The sequence below is a fragment of the Trichinella spiralis genome, assembly GCF_000181795.1.
Source record: "Trichinella spiralis strain ISS 195 chromosome Unknown Scfld9, whole genome shotgun sequence".
In the NCBI taxonomy this organism is placed as follows: Eukaryota; Metazoa; Nematoda; class Enoplea; order Trichinellida; family Trichinellidae; genus Trichinella; species Trichinella spiralis.
The window spans coordinates 2,011,583-2,028,379 of NW_003526948.1; the positions used below are offsets into that span (position 1 = coordinate 2,011,583).

The 16,797-nt window shown below is 34.3% G+C and overlaps 3 protein-coding genes across 3 annotated transcripts; all 3 read right to left on the reverse strand.

Moving 5' to 3' along the window:
- Positions 1 to 15: 15 nt before the first annotated feature.
- Positions 16 to 2,364, reverse strand: Tsp_11623 (tyrosine-protein kinase Abl). Its single transcript, XM_003371488.1, has 10 exons — positions 2,233 to 2,364; positions 1,906 to 2,138; positions 1,797 to 1,841; positions 1,518 to 1,590; positions 1,239 to 1,401; positions 1,050 to 1,152; positions 795 to 959; positions 424 to 556; positions 260 to 346; positions 16 to 195 (listed from the first exon to the last, which is right to left on the reverse strand). The coding sequence occupies exons 1-10, from the start codon at positions 2,362 to 2,364 to the stop codon at positions 16 to 18; spliced, it is 1,314 nt and encodes a 437-aa protein (XP_003371536.1).
- Positions 2,365 to 7,823: 5,459 nt separating this feature from the next.
- Positions 7,824 to 10,558, reverse strand: Tsp_11624 (zinc finger protein). The gene is made up of 4 exons (XM_003371489.1): positions 9,651 to 10,558; positions 9,342 to 9,586; positions 8,911 to 9,282; positions 7,824 to 8,827 (listed from the first exon to the last, which is right to left on the reverse strand). Exons 1-4 carry the CDS (start codon positions 10,556 to 10,558, stop codon positions 7,824 to 7,826), a joined length of 2,529 nt encoding a protein of 842 aa, XP_003371537.1.
- Positions 10,559 to 11,452: 894 nt separating this feature from the next.
- On the reverse strand, positions 11,453 to 14,008 carry Tsp_11625 (conserved hypothetical protein). Its single transcript, XM_003371490.1, has 5 exons — positions 13,945 to 14,008; positions 12,380 to 13,915; positions 11,918 to 12,305; positions 11,703 to 11,784; positions 11,453 to 11,464 (listed from the first exon to the last, which is right to left on the reverse strand). The coding sequence occupies exons 1-5, from the start codon at positions 14,006 to 14,008 to the stop codon at positions 11,453 to 11,455; spliced, it is 2,082 nt and encodes a 693-aa protein (XP_003371538.1).
- Positions 14,009 to 16,797: the final 2,789 nt, after the last annotated feature.

Genomic DNA, 16,797 nt, shown 5'->3' on the forward strand with positions numbered 1-16,797 from the left:
GCTGGTGGTAGAATTTCAGCCGTTCAACTTTTGCAACATCAGCTGCAGAGATTTCAATATTTGTTGAAAATTTGGTCTACATTCAGCTTTTATCGTCCACGTCTGCGACATCAGTTCAGCAATATCCGAAGGACAACCTTCCGGTGGTTCCATCCGGTAACCATTCTTGATATACCGCACCACTTCTTGGACAGGCTTTAATAAATGAAAACAAAAAATATTATCATCGAAAAAAATATATTAATGTATATTCAGTTACTATTCGTGGATAGGGAACTCTTCCAAATGAATAAATTTCCCACAACAATATACCAAATGACCAAACATCCGATTTTCCGGTAAATTTCTAAAATGAGCAATAATAATCTTAATAAATAAATAAATTAATTTTTTAAAAAACCAAAGAAAAGGATAAAAACAAACATTGTGACATAAAGCTTCCGGTGCAGTCCATTTAATCGGAAACCTGCAGTTCGCATCCTCAGCATCTATACTGTCTACCGATTTTGCAAGACCAAAATCAGCTACCTGATTATATGAAACAGAAAAAATCATACTGTAAAACAATAATAATAATTTCACAGAGCAAAGAAAAAGCTCACTTTGGCAACCATGTCTTCAGAAAGCAAAATATTTCTAGCTGCTAAATCACGATGGACTAAATTCTTTTTTTCAAGATACACCATTCCACAGCAAATATCGCTGAACAAGTTAGTTAGTCACGTGGATTATTATTAATCAAAACAGTAACAAAGAGAAATATATATATATATTAATATGAATAAAATTTTTACAAAGCAAAATTCAGCTGCTGGCTTTGCGTGACCATTTGACGACCACGAGATCGTACGTAGTCCAACAAACTTCCGTTGGGCATGAATTCAGTCACCAAATAAACGTCAGTACCATCGTTGAGAACAACCCCGAGCAGTTCAACCAAATTCTGATGCTTCAAAGTCCTGATGAATGAAAATGAAAAATAAGTATAATAATTTGCGAATAAAAAAAGAACATTATTCATGCATTCAATAAATTCTTCAGCAGCTTACATCATCATCGACGCTTCTTGAAGCAAAGATTCAATTACATGATTGCCGCGTTTCATCACTTTGACGGCCACTTTTTTCCCTTTGAACATGCCGCCCATCACATCTGGATAATAATTTGAAAAGCAATTTTCTCTTCCACCAAACAAACAAGCAAACAAATAAATAATTTGGATAAGCATGAATGCAAACCTCCAAATTCTCCGTGGCCAATCACGTCCAACAGCTGCAAGTGTTCTTTGCGAACAATCCAGTTGGATTCGTTCAACTTGGTCAACCGTCTTTGGTCACCATCGTCCACTAGCAGAGCTTCAACCAGCTTGTGACACAAACCGTCCGCACCTCGCGTGTAATGCTTGAAAAGTTTTAATGAATTAAAAATCCAAAGACAAGAGTTGCTATAGTTATTTTTCTGTTTTATGACTTTAGATTTTATCATAAAGAACCGAACAAAATAAAAAAAGCAATTACTGCCACCAACAGCTGCAGAGATTCGAAAAATCCTTCGTGGTCGCAAGTCAACATGTTGTTCTGGTGGAATATTCTGCAAAATGCAACATTTCAAATCAATGCTATGGTTGTTGCGAAAGAATTTGCATAAAAATAACAACCACCATTAAAATCATGCCGAAATGACAAAAAATTTAAAAAAAACAACAACTAAATAAGATATTATTATGTGAAATGAGTTCATTTCAAATCAAATCATCACAAATTAATCAAATCACTAAATAATCTATTTTATTATACATGTTCGACTTATTAACAAATTTATCAAACAAACGCTGCGTAAGTCTGATCAAAAGACAAATAAAATAAAATAAAATGCTAATATGAAAGTGTAAAAATTATCAAATACCTATAATGTTCCACTTTGCCATTGAAAGCTATACAAAGGGTAAAATCTCCGGGATAATTGGTCGACTCTCGGATCAGGAACGTTCCGTCGGGCTTGTGAGTCAACAGACGATTGGTCTCTTCCCGGCTAATGCTTCCGTGGAACCAAGGCGAATCGGACGTTTCTTCTCCGGAATGCATCGTCTTCACGCGCTTGACAACAGGCAACAATCGGTTGACCGGATCCCTCGGCACCTAAGCGCACAACAATTACAGTATACCAAACTCGCCGTCGTCAAAAAAAGATATCAAAAAAAAAAACAAAATAAATAATCTGTCAGTAACAAACCGAACAAGCAGTATTCTTATTGTCAACAGTAGGCACATTTTCAACTTTTGTACAATAATCTAAATACAGGCGAACCAACTTCGCTACGCTGGGCCAATCCGACGACGTGCTGACCGGCTCAACGTCTATCATCGTCCGTGATGAACATTTCCATGCCGGTAAATTAATGATCGAAAATTTCAGCTACTGCTTTTTACTTCAGACAAATCAATGCCGAAATACATACTGCCAAAATAATAAATGACGATTCTTTCTTTATCACCTGAAATGAGCGAACAATATTTCAGTATCTGTGAAATCGAAAAACCATTGTAAAGTGCAAAATCTACCAATGTCATCTACAATTGGGACACGATCATATGTCGAAATTTTCAAAAACTGGTAAAAATTTATTTCAACAAATTAATACTTTTCACGTGCTTCATTAATTTTAATATATCGACCAGTGTCCTGATCCGATCAACACAACTGAACAGATATTGGTCTAATGAAATGCTGTCAATTTCAAAATTTCGATAAATAATGTACAACTGATTGGAAATTATTAATCATTCGCGCGTTCTTCATCCAAGATCACTATCTCCTCCATGACAATCATGATAATGCAAATCCGGATCGAAATGGATAGCATTTTTCTCAGGGAAAATGAAAAAAAAAGAACAATTTCGAACATGGGCAAAATTTCACTGCACAAGAAATAAATACCTACAACAACTACTACTACTACTATTACTACTCGTGTTCAAGTTCACGACAACCATAGCAATTTCCTGTTTCTATTATTCTTTGTTAACTTTTCAGGTCAAACCTCTTAATGAATAACCTAATCGACGAAATGAATTTCATTTCATAAAAATTTTTCAAATTATGACAACGAAAATTGAACTGAAATGAAAAGAACAAAAATTCCCATGGAAAACTTAGTTTTCTACATTCAACAAATACAAAAACATAACGAATAAATATTGTTCGATGATTTTACTGTTTTAAGTAAAATAATAACAAGATATGATTCAAATGAAAAGCAGTAAGAAAAATAACATAAACTGCAAAATCTAACACACACACACAGATGCCTGGCTCACATGCTTGCAATATTAAAATTATACATTGCAAGCAGAAATGTGAATGAAAGTTGTGAAAAATAGTCCACCTCACATTTATTTATTTAAAAAATTCATCCAAAAAGCAACAATGCTAAATTTTACTGAACATGAAGTTACGAAATACGAGGAATTTTGCTTTTCAAAAAACTCATACAAAATGAACTACATTTGCAATAATGAACAGACATTAAAAGTTGAACAGCAGAACCAAAAAATTCACTCCAGTTCACAAAATAAATTTTTTTGAAAAATAAAACATTAAAAATAGACAAATAAAAATAAAACGACATACAACTGATAATAAAACAACAAATAAAAAGTAACGAGTGGTGGTGCAATTGAACTATGCTCATGAGTAAGGTAAAACAAAAAGGTGCATTACACTGTTTGCGCTCAGTGCAAATGATACGACTAATTGCGTGGCAGTGCAGATGCATAATTTGCATGAAAAAACAATTAAACTACAAATATAAAAAAGTTGAACATGGCTAAAAGTAAAGGTAACCAAATTGCGATACATCATAGTGGAATGGAACCCGACTTTTGGGTGATGCAGGAAAATTGCAAAAATAATTACCTAAATAACGGCTTTCGATGACAAATCTCTTTTCAGCAGCTGCGGTCAGTCGACAGTGAGAAAATTATTCAAAGATAAATGAAACAAAGAACAATAAAACTGGCCTGCATTGAATACATCCACAGTAAACTTAATTGCAGCCGATTTGTACTTAATTTTCATACAGTACAAAAATTGTAATTTTATTATTAGCAAAAATTGTCAAAAAATTTAATTGAAATGCAAGTGCATTGTATAATTTACGCAAAAAAAATCAATATAAATCAAAATTTACGATTATTATCATTAGATTATTATTTTTCACATGCCATCTAAGAAACAGCTTGAACTGTTGCACTTTGAAATTTTTTCATGATTTAATAATAAAAATACAAAACACTGAAACAATATATTTATATTTTTTGTCATGTTTTTAATGTTTTTAGACATGAAAAAATAAAAACATGTAACGAAGTTGTAAAGTTTCAAATTTCCTAAGTTTACTCAAGCTTTAATCAGAATACTGGCTGATGATGAAAAATTGATCATATTTATTGTTAATCAAATCTTTATTTGTTAATTTGAGTGTAATTCTAAGCTTTTTTTTAATTAATTAATTTTTTTGTTACTTGTTATAATTGAATAACAATATCACTTTGCGTAAAAGCAGAGGAAAACATGAAACAACTTTAAAAATTTTCCATTCCATGCACAACAACAGAAATAATTGTGCTTTCTTGTTGAATGAACTGTTGAAAAGGAAAGATTTTTTTGGTTTTTTTCTTGAATTTTATTTGAAAAAGTAATTTTCCAATTTTAATGACATATTTGGATTATTTGGAAAATATTTGCCTAATGTCATTGTTGTTTTCCATTTTCGACGACGTATTATGATTGTTCAGGGGGCAAAAAAGAGAAGCGTGCATTATTCTTGTTTTCTTAAAAATTAAAATGAAAAAAACTTTATCAATTATTTTGAAAAGCAGCCTGTTCAGGTCATGTCTGCACTTATTTATTTTTTTCTAAAAAATTCCATACAAATAACTTCAATATTGATGGGATGTTGTTTTGAATGTTCAGTTTTTTCTTTTTCAAATAAACGAAACAAGTATATGCCATGTATTTTTACAATTGAATACTTGAAATAAATAAATATATATATATATTTCATTTAATAAATATTTATTTATTTGCTTGTGTGATTTGAACATTTTTTTTCTTTAATTTTCAAATACTTTTGTAAAAACTGCATTTGTAGTTGCATACTCGCTATCTCATGCATCTATGGTTCCTTTTTATTCTTGAAATTGAATATAAAAAAATTATTGTGAAATTTATATTTCGATTTCCTTTTATCATTGATATTATTAGTATTATTATTATTGATTTATGAAATACATTTCATCTTTTATTGTTATAATAAAAAGCCGACCTTATTCAATAAGCAGGACCTGTTTGTGAATGAATGCCCTTAGCGTTGTTGGAAATTGCTTTCTTTTCTATTTCACTTATGCAGATGGGTATAAAATTTTTTTTCTCAAGGTTGATCTTTTCATTTACAATATTTGCTTATCGTCCATTCGTATTATGAATTCTATTTCTGTATAATGAAAAACGACCTCAGCTGTGTTACGCCATAGCCAATTGCACTTATTTTATAGCATCTCTTGTGCATATAAAAATCTTCATAAACGAGGTTAACGTTTCCAATTTGAGACAAAACAAAAAATGCATCAAACAAATTAAACAACATTATAAATTTTCAAAAGCATAATCGGCATTTATGTATATTTATTTATTTATTTGCACAATTGTATAAATTGATCCGTTTTTTATTGTTCATTGTTTCACAATAGTATTGCCATATTAATTGTAATTTTTGAAAAATTTACAGTATTCCGATGTTAAATTTATACATCTGTGATAAAAAAAAATAAATCTGGAAAACCGAAAATCCAAAAATGCCCAACCATACATTATATATATATATATATATATATATATATATATATATGTGTAGTGTGCATTGAAAACTGACGTTACAGTGTATTATTTATTATTCGATGTATTATATATAACAATAATGAATTACGATTAATCAATTTGTAAAATATATTCACTGTTTGATTTTATTGAATAATACTAAATATGACAGGCAACAAAAACAATCAATGGAAGATAAAAAATAGTTTTAAAGTAAAACTAAACAATTTATATCATGCATGTTATCTATCATTTTATTCATAAGTTTTATCAGCTTTTTGCATATCAGCACATGTAAGTTGTTTACTTAAAAATTTTACATATAATCTTTCCAATGAAATAATATTCTTTTGACGAGTTTTAACTGAAATTTCAAACTTAATATAAAAATCTAATAAATAGATTCAGCAATAATAATAACAATAATTGTTCATCTGGATCACAGCATGTGGTATATCCATAATAATAATAATAATTATTATTATTATAACCCAGGATCAATTAAAAGTTGCCAAAAATTAATTTTTCTCATCATCATCTTCCGTGAACTACTTTTCACACGAGAGAGGAAATTAATTTAATTTAAACTGTGCTAGTTGTAGTGGTGCTTTTTTGAATAAATTTTTTTCTTTTCTGCTACTAATGCTTACCAGCAAATAGTCTGTCGTTGATGTTGCAAGCAACTTATCAAACAGATAGACAGACAGATAGACAAATTGATAAATAGATTGATAAAAGAAATGCATCTGCAATGCTGAACCAACCAACCAACCCTCTTTGCTTTTCTTATCATGGAAAATGGAAAAGAAAAGAAACAATTTTTCAGAAATATCCATTTTTCTCTTCTACACAGCTGCATCTTAACAATTCAATTAATAATAATAATAATAATAATAATGGCAGTAATTAAGAATAATAATAATAACAATAATTTCATTGTAGCCATAATAATAATGGCCAATAGTAGCAGCAGTAGTAGTAATAATAATAATAGCAGTAATAATAATAATAGCAATGGCAATAATAGCAATAGCGATAACAATAATAATTATTTATCATAAGTGCAGTGCTTTCTGAGACATATGCACATGTAGTAGTAAAAGTAGTAGAATAGTGGCATTATATTAGTTTTTGATTCTTATTGTTTTCCTGGAATTGACTAATTCTGTGGAAAAAAATTATTTATATTTATTTCTTCTTTCAATTTATGAATAATAACATCAATATGTGAGAAAATGAACTAATTGTGCGTATATTATATGATGAGTTTAAAAAAAGAACCAGAAAAATTATACGCGTTTCATTACTTCGCATGGAAAACAAAGCAATAATAAATACAAAATAATATATATATGTATATATATGTATGTATATATTCATCGGATAAAAATTTAGCGAAGCTGAGTGTGGAAAGATTAAAACGAACAGAGAAACAATAATAATAAATCTAAACAAGAAAAAGCTGGAGAAACGTAACGGATTTGAAATTCAAAAACAATTTCATCACATAAAATATGCACGTGTTTGTTGTTATGGGTAATGGAACATGGCCGCAATTTTACAATAGCACGAATTAGAGAGAGAGAGAGAGAGAGAGAGAGAGAGAGAGAGAAAAAAAAAGAGAGAGAATTTCCGAATTTCAGAATGTGAACAAAAAAGTAGAAGAATAAATTGAAAAAAAACTGATTATTACAAGAGTATTATAAACAATGTCACTGTGAGAAAATAGATGAATAAGAAGAAAAAAGTAGTAAATGCATAAATAAGTATAATAATATATATAAATATATATAAATATATATATATATATATACCTAGAGATGTAGTATATTATACATGTATGTGTGTGTGTGTGTGCGCGTGTGTGTATTGGAAATGAAAACAATGGCAACGCAAGGCTAAGAATATACTATATAATTCATAGTTCGTAACTGTGAAATATAGTTTCAATTTGCCCGTCTTTTGTGTATTTCTTCTTCTGCCACTGCTGCTGTCGCTCTTGGTCCACCACCACCACCTCCTCCTGCTACTAGACCTGTTGCATCTGGATGCATGATGTGAAACCGCATATGGGCATCCAATTCGACATTCGATGAGCACATTTGCAGGCATACTGAACATTTAGACGGCCAGGATGAGTTGTTGTTGTTGTTGTTGCCAAGCATGAACGGCAAACGATCACTTGCAGAAGTAATATGACCATTCGTTATCGAACCGCTGCTTCCAACAGAAGCTGCATTACCAGGCACAAAAACAGACGAACAGGCCAATCCACCACCGGTACCAGCACAGATGTATTCATTTGGAACAGTAATCGATGGTACAGTAGCAACTGTAGTTGTTACAGAAGCAGCAGCAGAAGTTGTAGTTGTAGTTGTAGTAGCAGTAGCAGTAACAGCATTAGCAGTGGTAGTAGTAACAGCTACGATACTAGCTGTAACTGCAGCATTTGTTTTTGGTGCTGAATTAGCAGCAGCAGCAGCAGCAACAGATGAGGAGGTGAAATAGGAATTGGTGACAAAAGTTGGAAAGGAAACGGACACTCCTGCTCCTGCTCCTGCTCCTCCTCCTTGGTACGTTTCCTGAGAACCACCAATTGCCATGGGGTTCAATTCTAATTTTGCTGCCATATTCAACAGCTGAGACGATGATGACGACTGCATCACTACCGGATATTGTTGTTCATCAGTGGCCATTCTTTCGTTGTCGTGGTGCTGTTGCAAGAGTTGTTGTGAAATTTCATCGCACAGTAATGTTTCACCTGCTGAAGCAGCTAAAATTCCCTCATCTTTATCCGAATTTCCACCAAATGACTGGCAAATTCCACTGACACCGGTGTGATTTTGCACCATAGGTGGACTGGTCGCGTCAGGCAACTGCGTGAGAGACCCGTCGAAAAGACGTCGACCTCGTTGATTGTTCGTATTCCACATATGTGTACCCATGTGCACTTTCAAATTACCTATTATTTGTTCGATTTCGATTATTTAATTCAATAAAAAAACACTGCAACTCTTTTTGGTGCATACATACCTTTGGTAGTGAAGGATCGTTCGCAAATATTGCATTTGAACGGTCGGTCACCAGTGTGGATACGCATGTGGATTTGCAAAGCACTAGCACTGCTAAAGTGCTTGCAACACAGCTGACACTGATGTTTGCTAAATACAGTTTGCTTTTTCGACTGGGCAACAGCGGATGGTGTCGTTGTATTGCTGGCGGCCAACGTTTCGGCTTGAGACCACATGCGCTGAATCGATTCCAACGGTGTTGGTGCGTTCATTTCTCCGTTTACTTGCTGCTTCTCATCAGCATTCAGCATCATTTCGTCCGTTTCCAATGGCTGCGTTTCCATCATCACAGTTGGAGATTTGACCAAATCAGCCATTTCGAAATTCAGAAAACCTGAAATTATTACCAAATTAATACTGTATCAATTAGATTATTTTATTCATTATTACTACCTTCAACATTACTATCGGCTAATTGTTTAAGTTGCTGTTGCTGTTGCTGTTGTTGTTGTTGTTGTTGTTGTTGTTGTTGTTGAGCACATTCTTCACCGTTTAATGACGATGTCGAAGTTGTATCCAATGAGCTGGTGGTACTCAATGGACGCATTTTATGCGTCATAAGATGCTGCTTCATATTACCTTTGGTAGAGAATCCACGACTACAAATCTGACACTTAAATGGCCGTTCTTTCGTATGACTGAAAGCAAAAAAAAGAATATATAAATATTTTTAAATTTAAATATAAATAATATTCCAAATACCTTCGATAGTGGATTTCCAAAGCGCTTTGACAAGCGAAACTTTTGAAGCATATATTGCAAGTTGTGCTGGGCCTGCCAGAAAATTGTGGTGCAGCAGCAATTGGTGGTGTTTGTGATTGAATTCCGATGAAAGTTGTTGGGAAAAACTTCGACCTCATGTTAAAGACGGCCAACGGGGAAAATGCATTCGGAGAGCCTTGAGGAACCGACGACGAATCCGACGTTGTAGAAGAAGGTACAATACCAGTCGGTTGACGAGTCGAATCTGCAGTTGGTCCAAAGGCCAAATTCGACGAAATCGCAGCCGCTGTTGCATTTATTTCTGTCGCATTGCTTTTTGCAATATTTTCCACTGTCGTCGGATTAGCATTTTCCTCTTCGAATTTCATACTCAATGTGCTGGTGGTGTTAGCCGTGCCAAATGCGGTGCTTGTTGCAACGGTACCATTGTTCACAGTAGCATTTGTGGTAGTGGTGATTTTTGCAATGTTGTTATTGATATCACTGCTGTTGTTGTTGTTGTTGTTGCTACTGCCACTGCTACTACTGCTACCACCAGCACCACCACCACCACCAACGTTGTTGGTGTTGTTTTTGTTGCTGCTGCTGCTGCTGCTGCTGCTTTCCAAATTGCTATTCACCGGCATGGTTGTACTTGCAAGTGTTACCGGTACGGTTGGATTATTTTCCGGATTTGGCAAATTTTGAAAGGGCATGGGAAAAAAACGTCCATCGTAATTGAACATCGACAATTTCGAGTCGAACGATTCAAATCTACCGGCAGCATTATTACTATTAACATGACTTCGCATGTGCTGCTGAAGCACGGCTGCGTTTGCAAATTTTTTATCACACTCAGGACACTGATGACACACACGATACGCTGGTTTGGTTCTGTGAACGCCCATATGCGTTTTCAAATTTCCCTTAAAGAATACAACATATATACATGCGTATGTGTGTGTGTGTGTGTGTGTGGGCGTGTAACACTTGAATAATTTGCATCAAATTCAAATGAATATAGAAAGAAACAGAAATTACATTTGAAAAATGAAAAATTTTCAAAAATGAAATGTTGCCGGCTAATTTTTGTTAAGCGCATTTGCAATTTTTCTTTTAAATTTTTAACAATTTAGCGGCAAGATCTGAAGCAGCTTCAAAATTTGTCAAGCTAACTTCCTTCATTCAGCATCATTTATTTGTTTCTCATTGAAAATTGCTTACTAACTACTTGATATTTTTTTTTTGAAATAATAAAAGGGAGCAAAAAGAAAAAATTAAAAAAGAGTAATTTGTCCAATTGTTAATTTTGATGGATGAAAAGTTCAAATTTTATATTTAAAAAATGGCAAAATTATATCGTTCAGTCTAGACGGTGGAGTGGAGAAAAACAATTCAATATTTCCGGTATAATTGTTGAACCTAGTTTATATGGCTATTTTATTTGGGAAAGGAGAAGAAAGTAGGCTTTCATTATGAGCCATTCACCCAGTTTCGTTGACATAATAGTTCAAGATGAGAAATCGTACGTCAGACAAAATTGCATATGAAATTTTACATTAAAAAAAACAAATAAGAAGAAGAAGAAGAAGAAATTACCAGTGTTGAAATTACAAAAATTCAATAAGCAATACAATCTCGTCTTTTCCACCCCTCCCTTTCCATCTGTCGAAATTTCAAAGGTTATTGAAAAATTGTCGACATGCTCTGATTCGACAGGACATTTTTTACTCCCTCTCTCAGTTGACTGATATATTTTTAATTTTTAAAAATCACTATTAAAAATATTCCAAATTTACATTTCACAGACTAGACTTTAATCATTCAAAAAAATAATAAATTTACAATTTTGTTTCATCTTAAAATAAACTCAATTATTAAAATGTGCAAACATGAGATGCATCGTATGTAATTATTGCAGATCGAAAAGTAACTGCTCGAATTGTTCAGCATATAAAATAAAGCTTGCACATTATTATTAGCATAGGCAAGTTAGTTATTTTATGGAGATTTAGAAAAATTGAAATTTTCAAAAAGAAAAAAAACACTCACTTTTGTAGTAAATGCTCGTTGACAGATTTTACATTTAAACGGACGTTCACCGGTATGTGTTCTGTAGTGCATCTGTAGGGCACTAAAAACCAAGAAAAAGCAAATCAATCAACACGCGAATATACCAATGCTAATAAATACAAGTTGTAAAATAGAAGTCGTTTAATTTGAAAAAAAACAATTTCCAAATAATCAAAACAACTGGCTAATCTCACCTCTTGCAGCTGAGAACACGACGGCAAATGACACACTGATTGGGATCGGTGACATTGTCATTGCCTTCACCGACCAGCTTGCGAATCTTTTCCGACTCGTCGGTCGTGGTGATTTCCATCAACGATTCCCAGTCGTCGTCCACGTCGGCGGTTCCAATGACCGAATTCAGCATGGTGTTGTTGTTGTCGGCCACACCCCCGACCGTGGCATTCAACGGCATCATATCCGGTGCAACTCCACCGGCTGTGGCGGCGGCGGCGGCTGCAGCGGCGGCGGCGGCCGCTGCGGTCAGACAGTCGAAAGCATTCACAGCCTGGTAGAACGGTTGCAAATGATGATGATGCGTTGGCAAATTGCCGAACATGTTCTTCGTATTCGGTTGCAGTTCTTAAAAATAAATTCAAAAAAAAATCAACAGAAAAAATGTTGTTCACTGATGATTTCCCTTTTTAATTCCTTACCCGGTCTGGAAGAGAAATCTGTCGTTTCTGGTAGAGTAGAATGGCTCGTTGCCAGTCGTTCGATCGTTCCGGCCGGAGATGCACCGTAAGAAGCATTACTGGAAACGGACCCAGCTTCCCTAAGTTCGTAATTTAGCAAAGAGCTGTTGCTGTTGTTGTTGTTGTTGTTGTTGTTGTTGCTGAGAATATCCTGCGGTGAGTTTGGAGCCGAAATGAACGAACAAACGTTGCCGTTGGTGTTGCCATCGCTCAGCTTGCGGTACTGTTTCGCAGGTTCCGGCGGACAACTGAGACAACGTTTCGGTCTGCGTTGGGCACCGTTCGGGGATTTCCAGTCGGTCCCCTTTGCACTGGGCATGTTGTTGGTTGTCGACGTCAGTAGCGAGGATTTCACCGATTGGGCTGGATTTTTCTCCATTCCGTGATGAAGAAGAGCAGCAACGCCAGGGACTTTCGTTTGATGATTCCCATGGAACATTGCACTGTTGGTTGAGCTTTGCTTGTGCAACGACAACGACGACGACGACGACAATCTCTGCTGAGCGTTGCTGTTTTCCGTTTCAGTACCATCACCGCCAGCGCCGACATTTTCCAAAAGATGCTTGATGTGCTTTTGGATGAAGCCAGCATTCATCGGATTTGAAGCAAGACCAGAAGTCGCAGCAACAGCAGCAGCAGAATGAGGGGGAGGGGGAGGAAAAGGACCAGGTTGGCAAGTGAAATTGGCCAAATTTGCTTCTGAACCAAAAGTGGTGCTATGCTGCTGCTGGTGCTGTTTGCCGGATACGCTCAACTCGTTCACCGAAGAAGCGGAAGAACCAAGCAAAGGACTGACACAACCTTGCTGGTAAAGTTCCTTGAAATCTTTCCCGTAGACCAAGTTTGGCGTCAAACTTGGTGGAAAACAAGACGGCATCCCATTTTCACCGACAATACGTTGCATCAAAAAGCTGATCAACTGATTCTGTTGAATCTGCTGCTGGTACAAGTTCATCAACAACGAATACATTTGAAACAAATTGTACGGTGTCGTATCGGTCGTAGTGGTGTCCATGGTTGTTGTCGTCGTCGTCGTTGTCGTCGACTGAACCAATTCTTGGTTCATTTCCACAGCTGAGTTGGGCGGATCAGCCAACAAATGATGATGATTCTGTTCAATTTTGTTCGACATCGAACAATTGCGCATCTGCTGCTGTTCGACGAAAAAATCGCTCACTCTCATCATACTACCGGCTTGAGTTCGGGATCCACCGTCGACATTGCCGTTGTTGTTGTCCCCGTCATCGTCGTAGTCATTTTTGCTCGACGCCAACGCCCCTGGATCCTCTCTTACCGGTATTAAATTTTGCCGGTTGGAAAAATTCTCCTTTTGAATAATACCAGCTCTTGTGGAACCTTCCAAACCGTTGTTGCCCTCTGGACGCATCAACGTTTGCTGCTGCTGCTGATGCTGAAATTCTTCGTTTGGAATCAGCACTGGCCATTCATTTTCACAGACAAGTTCGTGCTCCAAGAATGAATTGAACGAATAAAACTCTGCACAACATTTGCTGCAAACAAAATACGACGATCCACTCTTATCGGTCGCTTGTTCACCAAAATTACCACAATGCGTACCTTAAACGACATATGCAAATAACAATAATTCACAATCAAAAAAATTTTTAACATTATCATTTCATTTAATAAATTCTTCAATGCTTTTTTTAAAACAACAATAAATAAATAAATAAATAAATAAATAAACAAAGGTTAATGGGTCAATTATAGAAAATGTCGAAGAATTCCTCTCTCTCAATGTGTGTGTGTGTGCGTGTGTGCGTGCGTGATGCGCCTGCCGTATGGAAATTTCTAATAAGGTCAGGGACGTTGAAAATGAAGCTTTTTGTTATAAATATATTTGATTGCTTCGCTTTCACTATAATTCCCCTACATGATCATTTTTCTGATGCTGCTGTTTTATCGCATTCATTCGATTCTTTATCTTTACTGTTAATTTGAATATTCTAAATTGAATTTTTATTACAACTCTCTCTCTCTACATATGTATATATTACAGTAGTTTAATAAAATGTGAAAAATTGTTTTTTTTTTCAATTTTCGTAAACAAGTGTGCTAAAAGTTGAGCAGAACGTGCCGCTGCTGATCAACTTATTTTGAGTATGCATTGAAATTTGCCATTTTATGAGCCGACCAATTGCATACTGGACATATTTTCATGTTTCAAAGAGCAAAATCAACAGAATGTGATTTGCTTTTATAAAATACTTTTTTACACTTTAAAAGAAAAGTATGCAAAAATTAAACCAAATCAACTTGCATTTCCACATTATGCATTTTTGTTCTGTCCAAAGGTGAAGTTCATAGTTCAGTTTAGTGATGCATGTAAATATTTACTATGCGTATGATCAATTTCGAACATGCATTTACACAGAATATATATTAGAATAAAATTTGAATAAATAAGAGGGGAAATTGAAAAAAAATGTCGATGTAATATGATAAAATATGTACGTCAGAAATTTTGCCAAAAAGAATCAGTTGTAAAAGTAAGTGAAAATGTCAGACGATTGATGAATTCAATTTATTACTGACTAGAGTCTATTTGTTATGCAAGCGTCTCATCTTTTACAGCTGCGAAAAGACTGAAAAAGAAAGAACAAGTCCGCATAAATTATTATTTTGAAAGCTGGAAAGAAAGAATGTAGCCTATTTTATAAAATTGCTCTAAAATGGACAATAACCGCCAACAGCAAACTAAACGAACAATTTCCGTTTATTCCATTTAAACTAGCTGCACTATGCAAGCTAAGTAGACAGACACTGTTGTGATGGAAGAGCGATACGAAAATTTTCAATTTAAATTATAAGTATGCAAATTGTTCGATTATAATTTTCGACAAAACATCTTCACAAACAGGTCACTTTTGAAAGAAAGTTACATATATCAATGTTACTTTTTTTTAAAATACTTTTTTTAATTTCATTTCTGGAAAAATATTTTTCAATGTTTCAAAAGTTCCACTTTGCTCAACAGATCAGTTGCAAAATTTAATTAATTAATTAATTAATTAAATATGTGCGTGTGTGTGTGTGTGTGCATATATAAATGTACAAACTTTAGGCTTTTACAGAACGATAAAGAAATTGTGAGAGGTATTCTCTAAGAAAAATGTCTCCCTTTGGCTGTGTGCGCGTCTCTCTCTTTCTCTGTGGTGTGTAGTATAATTTTGCAAGATGAAAGAAACAAACCAGAGCAATAAATTTCAAAAATTTCATTTTAGCAACATTCGTTAACTTAATGTTGCCAAAATGTGTGATCAAAGAGAAAAAAAATTAAAAAATAAAAAGTAATCTGTGCCATGCTTGAAATGATGAAAAACTATATATATATATATTTATGTGCTATGAAAGAAGAGAAGCACAAGAAACAAAATTTAGCTGAAGAGAAAGTAAAATAAATAAATAAATAAATATATAATATACATATATTGCTAGAGCTTTATTAGCATAAACACCAATGAAAAACAACAGCAAATTAGCTGCACCATCTAAATAACAATCACATCAAGTGTAAAATTAAGTGAACAAAAAGTTTCACCACATATTGAAAGTATAAAGTATATATATATATTATTTATTTATTTATGCGTGCACGTGCGTGTGTTATTTAAGAAGAGAAAAAAAGAAGAGATATATATTATTATTTATTATTAACGTATGTTTTAAAGTGCTTTCGCCGACTGGCTCCGTTGGAACTTCTAATTTTTTTTATTTTGCAAAACATCCTTTGATCAGTGGAACAGATTTTCAAAATGGATCCATTGGTGAAACGTCACCAGATATATATTGCGAGGGAGGGAACAGAGGGGAGGGGGTAGGTTGAGAAGAAGCAGCAATTTTGAAACTACACAAAATTCCATTGTTCGTCGTAAAATGTGCAATAATTATATTGGCGGTAATTTAGCAAGGAGCAGGAAAAAACGACCGGCCAGCTGGAACAATCTGTGCGTGATTTTTAAATTGCAATTGAAAAAGTGATTTTGTCGTGATTTCAGTTTTATTAGCGGAAATAACAACAACAGCATGCCATTAAGTTGTGCGCAGTGGGAAAAAGTTGACTTTGATAAATGTTGAAAAATTATTCTGACCACTCCCTTATTCTTTCTTCTTCCTCTTCTTCACATCAGCATCCTATACCAATCCTATCCAATATAGAATTGCCTATATCCTCCCTGATCTGACCAGGTTGGCTTGCCTTCAGCAACAACAACCCTTTAGCTCAACAAAAATTACATCTGAACATGGAAAGAGTACAAAAGACAGAGAGAGAGAGAGAATGATTAAGCATGCTAATTTATTTTTACAATTATTATTCATATCATCCTAGAATAATCATAACTGAATCAGAAAAATAT